A 16,186-nucleotide genomic window follows, 5' to 3' on the forward strand; every position below is an offset into this window, starting at 1 on the left:
GTGGGATAAAAAATATTAAAAAATAAAAAAATAAAATAAAAAAATCATTATCAGTACATTGAAAATCCATCAGTAAATCTCCTGTTTGATGTTTTTAGACAGGTCGTGTCCCAGTGGATGGAAGAAGTTTGGACGCAGCTGTTACTACAGAACTACTGCATTCGGGAAATCATGGCAGCAAGGAAGAGACGAATGTCAGAGTCTAGGAGCTGATCTGGTGGTCATTAACAGTAGAGAAGAACAGGTTAGTTGTGTCCGTGTCCGTGTGTCCGTGTGTGTGTGTGTGTGTGTGTGTGTGTGTGTGAGAGTGTGAGCGTGAGTGCAGTCTGTGTGTCCATCATCCAGATACGACTCTTTATTTGTTGACGATGGGTGCTCAGATTGTCCACATAGTTGCATGTGACCCAATTCCATGATCATAGTGAAGAAGTGAATGTATTGGATACACAATTAATGATGATGTACAAATAATCAGGTATTCATCTATGGATTGAGCCCTGCTGGTGGTCATTCATGGATTGGTCTGACCAGGACTGGGCGCAGAAGCAGCTGGACGTGGCTGGATGGTGTTCCACTGACAACACAGTGAGACATTTGACATGTTTTTATATTGTAATTCTATCAAAGTCACTGTATGTGAGTGACTGAGTGCATGTGGTTTAATATATTGTTGTTTATTGTGCAGGTACTGGGACAGTGGATATCCCCATGCCCATGGAGACTGTGCAGCGTACGATCACAGGACTGACCCTGGAACATGGTTGCACGGGTACTGTACACCTGAAAGGAACTCAATCTGTGAGAAGTGATGGTTTTCACTTCATTGATCAAACTGCAGCTCAGTGTTTCTGCTACAGTAGTAATTAGTAGTGAAGATCATATAGCCTAAACCCAAAAATGTAAAACAGTGGTGGAAAAAGTACTTCCTACTTAAGTAAAAGTATCAAAACTGCAGAATTTAAAATACTCTGTTGCAAGTAAAATAAAAGACCGGAATTCAAAATGCACTTGGAATTTTACTGATTCATTTCGAATTAATTAATTATAGAAAAAAAATAACGCAAATGTACACATTTTAATCGCGCACCACAATGTACATTACACTGTTCTGAAGTATTGTGCAGTTTGTAAGTATTGTTTTTATACAGAAGGTCCTTTGGCTATCTATCCTGAGTATATTCCTATAATTGTTGCTACAAAATTGCACTGATCTGTTCAGTACCACCTTGATAAAACAATAAACTATATTTTGTTGCTTAAGCTTATGTATTTATTCACTATTTATTGATTGACTCGTATTTCCTTAAATTGTGTACATTGCTTTAACCCATTTTTGGCGGGAACCCCTTGGTGTTATCACTATGTTATACTTTAGCTATTGAAAAATAGCAGATCTACAAGCTCACAGCGAGCCACAGAGTGAAAAATCGAAGAACGACTGACATAGAAACATAGCTTTTTCAGAAAACTCTAAGGGTGTGGAAGACATTATTAGAATCTGATCTCAGGTCAGAATGGGTTAAAGAAGACGAGTTGTTTGAGAGGTTTCAAGGTTTCAATCTGATCTCAGGTCAGAATGGGTTAAAGAAGACGAGTTGTTTGAGAGGTTTCAAGGTTTCAATCTGAACTCGGGTCAGAATGGGTTAAAGAAGACGAGTTGTTTGAGAGGTTTCAAGGTTTCAATCTGATCTCAGGTCAGAATGGGTTAAAGAAGATGAGTTGTTTGAGAGGTTTCAAGCCAGCATTTACATTGAAAAAGAATCACACCCTTGTGAAGTGAGGGGCGCTCTTATCAATCAGACATCCTCATGCCGGCCAATCACAATTTGCGTCCTCACTTTTCTTTTTTTTTTATTATATTTTTTATCCCATGATTTTGTAACCCATTTTTCACCCCTGTGTCAATCATCTAATGTGATCCTGGGCTCTACACACCCTCCGCCAACCTGGGGAGAGCAACGGACTTAACTCATGCTTCCTTCATGCTTGAGTGTCCAAGTTGCTCCTTTACACCTGACAGGGGGGAGTTTCCCTGGTTGGATGTAGCGCGTGGAAGGAACACGTTATTCCAACCAGTTCCTTTACCCTCCATCAGGCACCCCGGCTGGCCAGGGGGAGGCAGTTTAGAGACCAGGATTACTGCATTTTTTTTGAGGGTACCTACCCTAGGGGACACGGGGAGAACATGCAAACTCCACACAGAAAGGCCCTTTCGCCAACCCCGCCTTCGGGTATGGGCACTGATGACGCGGAGGAGGAAACACGCCGCCCGCACCCACAGCATCCCAAGCGGGAATCGAACCCAGGACCTTCTAGCTGTGAGGCGACAGCACTACCAACTGTGCCACCGTGCCCCTTCGTCCTCACTTTTCTGCCCTCACTTTTAGCTTCAATATGTACTTTGCTCAGCCAATCAAAGCATTGCTATTATGGGGTGATCAGCCAATCACAAGCCAATGTTTGTGTTCACCCAAACCCTATAAAATTCAAGTAAACAAAAACATTGAAAATATACAGTAGGCTATATTTTCTAGTGTTTCTGTTTTGGCAATCTGACCATCTGTAATATTCCTCACTGTCACACACTCACTACTGTACATGCGTTGATACTTTAAACTTCTACTCCACTTGTACCTCAGAGGCAAATACTTTTTACTCCACTACAGTTATTTGAAAACTTTAGTTGCTGATTGATTGATTGAATACTTATAGGACCATTACTAGTACTATGAAAGTGATTGATTGATTGATTGATTGATTGATTGATTGATTGAATACTTATAGGACCATTACTACTATGAAAGTGCAGTCTAAGGTCGCATTCTCACCAGAGAGCTTTGCTGCGATTAAAACGAATCCTGCTGCGCATTTTCAGAAAGTGCGCTTCGTTTGGCAGGTGTGAAGGCTCTTTCGAATCCTAATGCGCAACAAAGAACCGCATTTTACTCCGAGCAAAAACGGGGGTTTCGCTTCGCTTCCAATCACGCTTGACTACGATTCGGTGCAGGTGTGAATGCAATCCGCAGCAAATACAGGAAATGAAGCAAACATACGTCAGGCGGGTGAGGAGCTGAACACAGTTGGAGACGGAGAAGGCATATTTTACGCAGCGCAAAGATGTCCCGTTACCGTGGATAGACGTGGTCGAATGAGGAGAGTGGAGACTGAAGCCCTGATCGAAATGAGGACGAGTACATTAATCAATTGCTTAAGAAAACACAAACACTGCAGTGCAGTGTAATAGTATTATAGCCTACAGAATATTCTGTCTGTCTGTGCGTGCCGTAAACATGGAGTGCTGTCACTGTGTGGGGACGTGGGGACTAGTGGGGAGTAGGAACTTTCATCTCGATAAACTTGTAAACATTTTGCGCTGCTGTCTGTTATATCAGTGCGCTCAGCGCTGTGCCTCCATGCCCAAAAGAACAGTGCGTGGCTGCGTGCTTATAGTGAGAGAGCGAGAGAGGGGGGGGGCAGTCCCAGACCGTCGGCACGACACATAATGCACGTTATGAGTATAATTCTATCACCATAGATTTATCATTTCACTGTGTAGGCTAGTTTATGAATGTAACACATTGATAAAGGTCCCCCCTGCTGCGTTTCCAATTGCTGCGGATCATGACAGTGTGAAGGCAAACCGTAGCCAATTAAATATGCAAGAATCCCATTTCTCCTCCCATACGCATTCGAGTCTACCGAAGTATTAGGTGAGAATGCGACCTAAGTTGCAGCTGCGTTGCGATGAGAACAGATGGCAGCCATTCTCTCTAATAGAAAGCGGGCGGCTGGTGGATTGGTTATGGGAGAAGGACAATTAAGGGAAAGGGCTCGATTAAAAGAAATGTTTTTTTCAAGGTTTTGGGGAACCCTGTAAGCCCACTGAAGTTCACTAGAACTAACATGAAGTTACAATGTTAGAACCTCAGGACCAGCAGAGAGATTTAGGGAGGTGTCCTGATGTACTTCCAACCCCCTACCCCAGGGGTCCCCAAACTTTTTCCTGTGAGGGCCACATAACTTTTCCCTTCTCTGATGGGGGCCGGGGTCAGTTTGTAACAGAAAAAGTGTGACGATCGCAGGGGTGCCTAAATGTAAACATTTATTTTTTTCCAGAAAGCCACACATAACCAAATATTAATAATCAGTGCACGTACTGTACATGCAGCACTACAGGGCTGCATAGTGTATGTACTGTACATGCAGCAGTGCCAGGGTTTCCTGCACAATGTTGTTGGCATGGCGCTGCGCAACATGGCGCAGCAATTGAAATAAATCGCGCCTTGCCAAGCTTTTTTTTTTTTTTTGAGGGGCCTAGTGAATCATGGAGTGTGTGTGATATGAAATGTCCAGTGCCTCCCCAGTGTCTCCCCAGTGCCTCCCAGTGTCCCCTCTGAGTGCCTCCCCAGTGCCTAACAGTTAACCCAAAACATTGTTGTCAAAAATAGGCAATCTACACACCCTCTCGACACTTATTGTGAGCTTGTAGATATGATGTTTTCACTTTTCAGTTGTTAATGTTACACAGCTAGAATATGGAGACTGGCGCCTGCTCCAGTTGCTTTTTGTAAAATAAATCATGACAAAAGGAGTTCATGGCTTCCCCATGTAGCTGAGAAAACCCCCTTGGAAGTTGGAAGCCCCACTACTACTAAATGTCCTTCAGTAAAACAAACAGAAGAGAAGACTCCACCAGAGCTTTTATACTGTCTTGTTTCATTAGCCAACCTGCTTCAGCTGCTGCTCACAGGTGATCACACTCAGGGCCAATCAGACTTCAGAGAGGAGAGCAGAGAGAGGCTAGAGGAGAATGTGTAAATCACTGGTGGTAAATGTTCTTTCTATTCCTCTTGTGTACTGTACAGAAGTACAGAGCATCACTTAGTATTAGATTATTATTATTATTATTATTATTATTATTATTATATACACTTACTAGAGTACATTTCCAAGACAAATATTTTACTTTTACTCAAGCACATTTCTAGGAAGACTAAAGAACTTTTATGTTGGCTGTTCTTTGTGGGTGTGTTTGTTGTGTTAATCCTCCAGTGGTGGAAAGTAGATTTACTCAAGTAGGCCTACTGTACTGTGCATACATCATCATTTGATTGATTGATTGAATACATTCAAATTGCTGTATGCAGGTGGACATTCTAATCAAACATTTCAAAACATTAATGTCAAAAACCTCTTAACTTCACTTGAGCTGTATTTGGGTAAAGTGATGATAATATTAGAACACGTTCAATTTGTATCCGAGGCGAACTTGCAAGTTGCAAGTCTGAACTGAACTCCCAAGGACTCAAGTCTGAACTTCCCAAGTTTGGGTATATTGAGAAACGGCCATTAGGTGGCAGTGTGGCACTGTGACATGTTTAAAAACAACAAAGATAACTTTTATTGTGAAATCGACCTCCGGATGTCACGTTTGTTAACTAAATTTTACTTGACGCACTGTTGTTGTTTTTCACGTGGAAGCAGACAGTGATTCTTCAGAACGTAACGGTATGTAAATCAATATGTTTGTGTTGTTCATATTATAGTTCATAATATCACACATAAACTACAGACTGATACATTGTTTCAATGTTTATAGATAAACGACATATATTGCACGGAGTCACAGAATTCTACAGGTCACCGGCTGTGCCGTAACAGGTTTTTATTCCGTTTTCATTGGTTTATGTTCATTATTCCTGCACAGTGTTGCCATGTCTGCTTATTACAAGTGACATTGGGCTTGTTTTTCTGTAATATTGCTTGTAAATATTGGTAGATGTGGGTTTATTTGGTCTTTCTACTAAAGTTTCTACTAAAGACCAAATATGATGATTTGGTCTTGTTTCTAATGTGTAGTTGTTTATTTGGTCTCGTTTCGAATAGTTTATTTGGGCTTGTTTCTAAAGTGTAGTTGTTAATTTGGTCTTGTTTCTAATGTGTAGTATTTGGTCTCGTTTCTAATGTGTAGGCTAGTTGTTTATTTGGTCTTGTTTCTAAAGTGTAGTTGTTTATTTGGTCTTGTTTCTAAAGTGTAGTTGTTTATTTGGGCTTATTTCTAATGTGTAGATAATATGTATTATAATAATGTATGTATGTATATAATGTATTTGATAGAGGACCCTACATCAAAAAATAGGTTGTGCCACTCTGGTCTGAGTGAAGGTAGTATAGGCCAAAATTGGAACTGAACCAACTCTCAAACTACTCCCAAAATGCTCAGAAATGGCAAAATACCAAAAATAGCAAGCAGTCTTTTCTATACAAAAACAATCCGTTTTTATTTCACCTTTGCAGAGTCCACGATAAATGGTCATTCAAACAAACCAAACACAAACAAGGTATTTACAGCCCACTGGCCAGGTTGGCTCTTTTGGTCTGCTCTGCTCCCTACAATCCTACATTGATTGCGGCAGTGGCAGGTGCTCCTTATAAAGGCTATAGGCCCCTCCCATTTAGACCAAACCAACCCCGGATTGATTCCACAATCGAACCAGTGCATCAATGTCCAGATACATCACAAATCATTCATAAGTCATAACACACATTTTAAAGTGTCACATATACTACTCTATAAATGATTCCCATAGTATAATCAAAGTCAAGAGATCTCTAACCACTTTTGGCATGTTCCCCACAGCTAGTAGTTGGTAGTTGCTCCCTTCAATGGAGTCAACAGTCAATTAACTTTAATAAAGCATCACACAATAGGCTATATATTATATATATATCGTCAAAATAACAAATATCACTCTGCAATCATAAATAATAATTAAAATGTTAACCATTCAGTCCCAGTGGCAGGTTGAACTGCCACAGCCAGCGACTCCCATACCAGAGTTAACATTGTTAAAATGTTTAAAAATAAATATTCCACATTATTTTGTCACCTTGCAGATATACAAGATCACAACATGTTGTGTCATGAGCTTGTGGATCTGCTATTTTCAAATGTGGTTTAACATGATCGCTTCTCTTGGGCTTGTTTTCATAAACCTGGCAGTTTATTTCTCAATCTGCTGGAGCGTTTACTCGTTTGGTCGTCATGGTAACAGTTACTATTACTAAACTGCATATAGCTTATGCTTGTTGTTCACATTGACCGTTTCGATTGTTGTTTGAACAAAATGTGACCCCCCCAAAGTGGGGTCCTTGAGAGAGTTCCTGGCCGGGGTCCCAAGCTATTTGATAATTAGGAACCAAATGGACCCTTATGGGTCTATAACTCAGAGAGTGTACCCTAACGGTTCCATTTGTACACTCTCAGAGTTAAAATTAGCTTTGATTTTACAATATACATTGGGGTCCCAGAGACATAAATTCCATTACATGAGGGACCGTAGCCTAATTCAGGTCAAGCCAGGGGGCTCCTTGAAATGAAAATGGTTGAGAATCACTGCTATAAAGCCGTAACAATCTTCTCTTATGGGGGTCCTTGGCATATATTTTCAAATGGGGGTCCGCGGGCTAATGAGTATAATTTTGGGGGTCCTTGAGATGGAAAAAGTTTGGGAACCACTGTATCTATAGCTCCATGAAACTCGGTCTTCATCGGGCAAATATGATGCAAATATGCAAATATAATCATGATATTTGCCTGATGAAGACCTGATCCTTGATGTAATAATTGGCTGTTTGGTCAAAAAAAGTAATGACAAGTTACTGCATGATTAGAACTTGATTTGGACATTCGACAATCGACATTAATGTTGAATATTTCTACAAAAGTGGTGAAAGAAATTCTTGGTAAGAAATGTATTCCCAGATTTTATGAATACCCTCTGAGTAATTGTTTCCACTGTAGACAATGACATTTATTGATTGATTGATTTTTGCTTTGTCTTTCAGATGATTTCTCTGTCTAGAGTGAAGAATGGACAATCAACAAGGTTCATTTGTCTCTTGTCATACAGGTACAACTAATTGTATTCATTCTTGTAGTTCTGTATTTACCCAGGGTATAGCTGAGCACAGGTGCTAATGTTGTCCAGCAGGGGGAGTGGTTTCACCAGGCTAGGACTCGACTACAACACTGTCTTCCCTTGGGATTGATTTATTTATTAACAGTTTGCAGAATTACAGTACATTTCAAGCACAAACTCAATACAAAGACTGTTAACTGTGAGTGGACGACCCAATTAAGCATTACACTTGTTTACAAGAGGGTCCACCATGTTCAATTCATCAGCGGGGTCTGTCTGTGGCGGCCTTTCTCTGTTGCAAGGTTGTGTTCACTGAGTCTGTTAGTGAACCTAGTCAAGGCTTTCCTAAGTTTTGGGTCGTTTATCGTGCTCAAGTATTCAGGCAATACTATATATTCTCTTTTTAGTGATGTATGGCATTCCATTTTGCTTTGGTTTTGGGTTGTCTCGATCTTTCCAGTATGCCAGGTAGATTTATTTCCAATCACTTTTCCGTCTGGTAGCTGTGCTTGTGTTTGTGCACAGATTCCCCGGACCAGCCGACTAAGCAGTGTTGATTTCGTCGACTGAAAACTAAGACGAAAAATGTTCATCGACTACCTTTTTTCACTGACGAAAACTAAATGAAAACCAAGCTATGATGAATAATACTAGGACTAAATATGAATGAATGAATGAATGAATGAATGAATAGTTTATTTCGATCTTTCAGAGAGGGAGACATTACACAAAAACTGTTTACTTTTTAGGTGATGGAAAAGGCATAGGCAGAAGCTTAAAGCTTATTAGTGCCTATCCTTATCTCAACGTATTCCAAAATACTGTTGAAGATATGCATAACAATCAACATATAAACAAAACAAACAGATGCCATTTAAACAAGAGTAGAAAATTAAACAAACAAAACAAACAAACAAAAAAACAGACAACGAGAAAAACAAAACAACGAGAAAAACAAAACAAAGTATACTGACAATTTCGTCAACAACGAAAAACTAGACTAAAATGTTAGGAAGGGACTAGTGGACAAGAGATCCAGTATAATGTAAGTAATTGTACACTTGGTTGCTTGCTGAAAATAGCCGATCTACAAGCTCACAACAAGCCGCACTGCGTTGTGAGCTTGTAGATCGGCTATTTTCAGGAAGTGTAAAAACAGTCATTATGACCATCAAGGCCCGCCAAAATACATTTTAGTCGACTAAATCAACTGTAGATTTAGTCGACTAAAACTAGACTAACACTAAGATATTCCAGGTGACTTAAATGTGACTAAGGGCACTTTCACACCGGACATGTTTGGTTCGTTTAAAACGAACCATGGTCCGCTTACCCCTTTGGTTCGGTTGGTGTGAACATGCATCCGAACTCTGGTGCGGATCAAAGAAACGAACCATGGTCCGCTAAAAAAGGCCGGACTCGGTTCGCTTCCAAACGAACCACGGTGCGGTTCGTTACTGGTGTGAATGCATTCGGACTTTATAGAGGACCAAATACAGTACGATAGCCAAAATAGCTGTCGGGCTTCGGCAGTTGTGAGGCTGCATTAATAATTAGTTATAAAAGCATGTATTTTTTACGGGGATCACTATTGATATGACAGCTGACAGTCTGATTTTATTTTAATAGTAGACGCATGTCGAGGCGCAGCGCAAATGTAATGGCAGCGTACGAGGTTCACATGCGCAAAAATAACAGATGTATAATTATCGACACGGTGTACGGTATATGGTACACGATGTAAGCTTGTAGATCTGTTTATTTTAAGCATGCGCCGCCGTCACGCAAAGTTATGACAAAGCATGCGATGCATGAGTCTTCATGCGAGAGTTTCTCTTTCAACTCGTGTCCCCTCCTTTTTTCTGTCTGTCTGTCTGTCTGTCTGTGTGTGTGTGTGTGTGTGTGTGTGTGTGTGTGTGTGTGTGTGTGTGTGTGTGTGTGGGGGGGGGGGGCGCACATGAGGGGGAGAGACCCATATATTCATATGGGAGAGACGCAGGGACAGAGAATTTGAAATATTTAAAATCATCCATGTCGCGCACGGCCGCACGTATAGAGAAAAAGCCAATGTTAAATAAGCTATACACAGGTGGTCCCAAATGATTAATTGATTAGGCCTACATCACTTTAGCAAAAGACGTAAAACTAGGTCAACTCAATTAGCTGCAGCGGAGCTTTTCTGACTTGAAGCTCAATAACCTACTAACTGACCACCTTCAAGTTTAAACCATAAGATGACATGGAAATGCCCGCCGATTTGATGCGCAGAAATAACATATATCTAATCGGGTCAAGGTGCACACATGGAAGAAAAGTCATTTTTATCGGGGATACCTTGTAGGCTATACGTATACGTCTCCGTGAATTGTATGCATCAGGAGCAAGCACATTATTGTTCAAACACCTGCTCCTGTTCATCTGCTGCTCTTATTTGGCTAATAAAATAATTAATAAGAATGAATGCAATAGCAAGTTGTTGCTGTCATGTTGCTGTTCTCTTCTCTCTCTGTGTGACTGAAGGTTGCCCCAAAAATTGTAGACAGTGATTTCCCCTCATGTTCTTTTTCCCTCACTATTTGGTTCGCTTAACATGTCCACGTGTCATTTGTTTACATATTTGGTACGCTTTACAAAGTCCAGTGTGAACACCAAACGGACCAAAATCAAAATGCAAATATTTGGTCCTTGGTCCTTGATCCGGACCTTCTAAGCGAACTTTGGGTGTGAAAGCGCCCTAAAACTAAATAAACTATTCAAGAGACTAAAACTAAAATCAAAATCTGCTGCCAAAAACAACACTATAGAGACCAGTCTATGTATTCCTCCATACAGACCAGTCTATGGGGGGAAGTTCTCCTCGACCATCAGGAACGGTTTCTGTTAAACGGGAACCTGAGGACGACCTTAACCCCCTGACCTCCAGCTCAACACGGAACAAACTGGTAGGTGTGTGTGTGTGTGTGTGTGTGTGTGTGTGTGTGTGTGTGTGTGTGTGTGTGTGTGTGTGTGTGTGTGTGTGTGTGTGTGTGTGTGTGTGTGTGTGTGTGTGTGTGTGTGAACGCTCCACCCATCCTATACTTATGTGACTATTTATCTTGTCGTTTATTCACTGGAGTTACTTAAATTTACGGGCCGACAAAACTATAAATTAATATTATGGTTTTGATTAGAACGTCAATGTTCTGTCCTAATTGCTGACTTAACCAAGCGTTTGGAATATTAATGCTTCTAAAGAGAGATCAGACTTAATACTATCACTGAATGCACACTGAATACTATCGCCATATACAGTACCACATACTAGGATGTAACAGTAACACTGTCCATGACCAACACTCCCACAGTCATTTCCAAAGCCGGCCGGCAATGCTAGTCAAATGGTAGCCTCGGTCCGAGTCCACAGTTCGGCATACAGTAGCGCAAACGTCGACCACTCTCTGCTGATTTCTGATCGTCTGCACCTTTGTTCAATTGACACACACACAGACACACACTCTCTCTCTGTCGCTTTAATGAATTAGTCTCATGTCGCGCAGCAGCGTCTAGATTCTCCCGGTGGATCCTGCCGGGAGCTGCCTATGCCATAGAAAGCATAGGTGGACCCCAGGCTAGTCAAATACATTGTCCTCAATAATAATGTCATCCGACATTGTTTAGTCTTAGTCTAGTCTCAGTGGACTAAATATCAAAATCTTAGTCTTTCAGTCCTAAGTCTTAGTCAACAAAATTAACAGTGACTAACGACTACATTCTAATTCCAATTGTAAACAGGAAGCTGAAGACGTTGTCAAACAGGAAGCTGAAGACGTTGTCAAACTGGATGTTGAAGACCACCTTGAACAGGAAGTTGAAGACATTGTCAAACAGGAAGTTGAAAACCACCTTGAACAGGAAGTTGAAGATGTCAAACAGGAAGCTGAAGACGTTGTCAAACAGGAAGTTGAAGACGTTGTCAAACAGGAAGTTGAAGACTGCCTTGAACAGGAAGTTGAGGACGTCGTCAAACAGGAAGTTGAAGACATCGTCAAACAGGAAGCTGAAGACCACCTTGAACAGGAAGTTGAAGTCGTCTTCAAACAGGAAGTTGATGACATCGTCAAACAGGAAGTTGAAGACCACCTTGAGCAGGAAGTTGAAGACAACGTCAAACAGGAAGCTGAAGACCACCTTGAACAGGAAGTTGAAGTCGTCTTCAAACAGGAAGTTGATGACATCGTCAAACAGGAAGTTGAAGACCACCTTGAACAGGAAGTTGAAGACAACGTCAAACAGGAAGCTGAAGACCACCTTGAACAGGAAGTTGAAGACGTCTTCAAACAGGAAGTTGATGACATCGTCAAACAGGAAGTTGAAGACCACCTTGAACAGGAAGTTGAAGACCACCTTGAACAGGAAGTTGAAGGTGACAGTACAGATTCTGACAGCACATTTTGATGTAGTCAGTCTTTTAGTCAGTCTTTTGAATAAAAGATCTACTAATCTTTAGTTCCGTCACCTTTTTATCAACAACTCAGCGCTGATGATGTCAGTTGTTAGTACAATAACTAAGCATAGTCCTTTTTATTGTGGAACGTGTTTATCCTTGTTCTTCTAACGAGTCTTTCCTGTTCTCTCTCTCCCTCAGTCAGGAAGCAGCGAGGAGCATCAGCTCAGCCCAGACTCCACAGCTGTGAGCGGTGTGACAAAAGCTTCGCGAGGCGGTCTCATCTGAAGAAGCATCAGGCGAGTCACAAAGCCACTCCAACCGCAGCGGAGAAACCACACCAATGTGACCAGTGCGACAAAAGATACGCTCACCGGTCTCATCTCAAGAAGCACCAGGCGAGTCACAAAAAGCTCACTCACACTGCAGCAGAGAAACCACACCAATGTGACCAGTGCGACAAAAGCTACGGCGACAGAGGCTCTCTGACGAGGCATCGGGCCACTCACTCTGCGGAGAAACCCTACCGCTGTGCGCAGTGCGGCAGCGGCTTCACGCGGCCGGAGCAGCTGCGGGTTCACGGCCTCATGCACACGGACCACAAGCCCTTCTCCTGTGAGCGCTGTGACGAGAGCTTCAGGAGTCTCAACCACCTGAAGCTGCACCGGACCCAACACACGGGAGAGAAACCCTACCGCTGTGCGCAGTGTGGGGAGAGCTTCAGGTGAGAAAGCCCTACCAGCAGTCAAGAGTCCTGCAACGGGTGTCGGGTACCCCGGATACCCAACGGGTACCCGGGGGTCTTAGTTTGTATTTTAATATCGTGGGTGACGGACCTGATTATTGACGGGCGGGGTGGGCGCCGGGTTGTCAAAATTAGACCCGTGCAGGACTCTGACACCAGTGTGGGTTAAGTTTTACTCATAGTGCTTTGAATTTAAAAAAAAGCATCGTATTTTAGTCATATGAAATGTTTTCGTTTGAGAATGCCATTAATGGTGACATTTATAATACTTTCAGGGCGTCGAGTACGTTGAAAGATCACCAGCGCGTCCACTCGGGGGAGAAACCCTTCGGTTGTGACCAGTGTGGGAAAAGGTTCATCGGTGCCAACGACCTGAAGAGACACGGGAGGACGCACAGCGGCGAGAAACCCTACCACTGTGCCGAGTGTGGGCGGAGCTTCGCTCTCATGCACCACCTGACACGTCACTTCAAGCAGAAGGGCCACGCCCAGCTTTAAAAAAGTACTCCGATGTTTTGAGTATTTGATTTGTATTTGTATTTAAAGACCTGTAAGGGTCCATTTGGAACCCCCTGAGGTAACACTTTTAGAACCACTACAATAACAATGTGCAATAGTGAACGTATGACTTAATCTTTGTTTTATGCAAAACATTTTAATGAAGGTTTTAACTAAATAAATGAATTGTGCAATGCATCCTGGGTAAACCGTGCAACTGTTACCATGGCGATAGGACAATATCGTTTTTTAATATTGAATGATTAAACGTTGATTAAACGTCATGTCTTCACATGGATTATTGTTCTCATTATGAATTAAGCAATAATACTCGACGGGGTGTGCTTTACCGTGATTATTGGCACACCGCCAGTGATGCGTTCAGGGAACTGGGCTTTAGGAAGCTTCTTCCTTTCATTGCACAATAACTTGTTTTCTTTTGGATATTGTTTCTATTTCATATTACATTATTGACGGAGATGGCCTGAGACTTAACGCTTTGAGAACCACTGGTTTAAACCATTCGTGGACTTTGGGTTAAACGTAAAATAAAGAAATATAAGACAGATAACGTAACTCTCCTAAAATAATCGGCAGAAGGCGCACACGGTATGTCACCTGTCATTTGGTTTGTTTGTAAACAGTGTTTATTCCGCCCCGTGGATAATTTGTTTGTGAACGTGTGAATGTGGACATTTCATTGTGTTTATGTATGATCTGATGGACATTTCATGACCATGGACATTTAATTACGTTTACTTTAATTATGGATCCTCATTAGCACTTGCAAAAGCATGGCTATTCTTCCTGGTGTCCAGTACACAAAACACAACACATTATTCGCCACAACATACAACAGCTACAAATACACAACCATACAATGGTTCACTTACAAAGGATACGAGATACATTTCAAAACAATTGCAATTTTACATTTTCATCGTCATCAAAAGAGAGGGAAGGGTTTTCCATACCTCCATAAGTCCATATCTTTGTTTTTCTTTTTTTCCATATGTCATCAAATTAACTAAAAATTATATTGAAATACAATTGAAAATATAGCTGCAAGCAGCGATAAGGCGGGACCAAGGAGAGAGAGAGAGAAAGAGAGAGAGAGGGGGGGTAGAGAGAGAGAGAGAGACAGAGAGAGAGAACAATATGCAAAAAAAAGAATCACGGGCTGAGTTGTCGCTGCCCGGATTTGAACCAGTGACCCTGCGGTCCAAAGGTGAGAGCTCTACTGACTAAGCTAAGCAGACACTGTCAGTTGACCCATTCTATACAATAACATCATGCAGTATAGGTATTAGCTCTACCATCCATTTGTGCATTTTGATCAAAGATTCTGGGAGGAGATACATTTTAAATGGTTTTCATATAATTCAAAATGGTGGGTAATCTAAAGGTCAGAGGTCAGAATACGAAAGTTGTTCGCCATGAGGAGCCAAATATGTGTATCAAAGTGTCATTTCCAACGGTCAAACGGTTCATGAGATATGCACGTTCAAAGTTTGCATTTTCAGTGCTATAGCGCCACCATTTGGCCAATGGTCATGGGCTTCACATGGTCACCGTTTGGCATGGCCCTCTACCAGATTACCGAGTTTCGTAAAAACCGACTGCACGGTTCAGTCAGAACAGCTATTTTTGGCGGGAGAAGAAGAAGAAGAAGGAGAAGAAAAATAAACACAAATACAAGAAGTGACCAAAGTCACTGCGTGTCTTCTTGGTCCCTTAATAAAATCAATGGAAATGAATATGGTTAAACACAAATCAGTCACGTTCATGAAATTAACTTGACTGTCAAAAAAGGACATTCATATTCATGTTTATAATTCATTGTGTTAAAAGTTTTGTGTTTTTCGGTTTTTCACGTCTCTAGGGCAAATAAAGTGGAGCGTAGTCTTTTCTGGTAGAGCATTTAGGAGCGTTATAATCTCGTTCAATCAAGCTATTAAAATCTATTGAACGAGATAAATGGAGTACTTTTTTCCACCACTGGGTATTATAACGTTAGTCTCTCTAGAGTGTTTCTCCCACGTTTGGTTAAAAGTTGCCGTTCGTACTTTACAAATAAGTTTAGTATTCAACGTGTCGGGGACGCTATCATGCTGCGTTCACTCTGACGCTCTGTGCTGCCTGCGAGCCAGTGCGAGGGAACAACAGACACACAGGACACAGCACATGAGCACAGAGTGCTAAAAGGGGGAGGGCCGAGGGCGGTGCGGTGGAAGCAATTGGAACAGATCTTCAAGCTAAAATGCATCGAGCCTCTACACGTTGTTAGCTTGTAGATCTGCTCTTTTTTGCGAACGACATTCTGCTGTGTATTGGCAGTGATGGCTGGCTGCCCGTCAGTCTGACACTTCGGGATCGACTTGAAAGGTTCCCGCGAGCTACTGGTAGCTCGCGAACCCCCTGGTTGGTTACCCCTGCTCTAGACAGACCAGACCGTTGACTCGCATCAATTCAAGGAAAAGAGGGCACTGTTTTTGTTTATTCTTTTGACGATGGGCTCTCAGAGTGTTATAACGCTGACAGGGTTCTCAGAGTGTTATAACGTTGACAGGGTTCTCAGAGTGTTATAACGTTGACAGG

General features: G+C 41.8%; 1 protein-coding gene across 1 annotated transcript; it reads left to right on the plus strand.

The window, feature by feature from the left end:
* The first annotated feature begins 5,489 nt into the window (after positions 1-5,489).
* On the plus strand, positions 5,490-13,806 carry LOC308321516 (uncharacterized protein). Its single transcript, XM_080772446.1, has 7 exons — positions 5,490-5,508; positions 5,600-5,661; positions 7,849-7,913; positions 10,755-10,864; positions 11,718-12,324; positions 12,547-13,069; positions 13,366-13,806. The coding sequence occupies exons 3-7, from the start codon at positions 7,874-7,876 to the stop codon at positions 13,586-13,588; spliced, it is 1,503 nt and encodes a 500-aa protein (XP_080628572.1). The 5' UTR covers positions 5,490-5,508; positions 5,600-5,661; positions 7,849-7,873; the 3' UTR covers positions 13,589-13,806.
* Positions 13,807-16,186: the final 2,380 nt, after the last annotated feature.

The sequence above is a fragment of the Protomyctophum bolini genome (assembly GCF_963924005.1).
Source record: "Protomyctophum bolini genome assembly, chromosome: 9".
Classification (NCBI taxonomy): Eukaryota; Metazoa; Chordata; class Actinopteri; order Myctophiformes; family Myctophidae; genus Protomyctophum; species Protomyctophum bolini.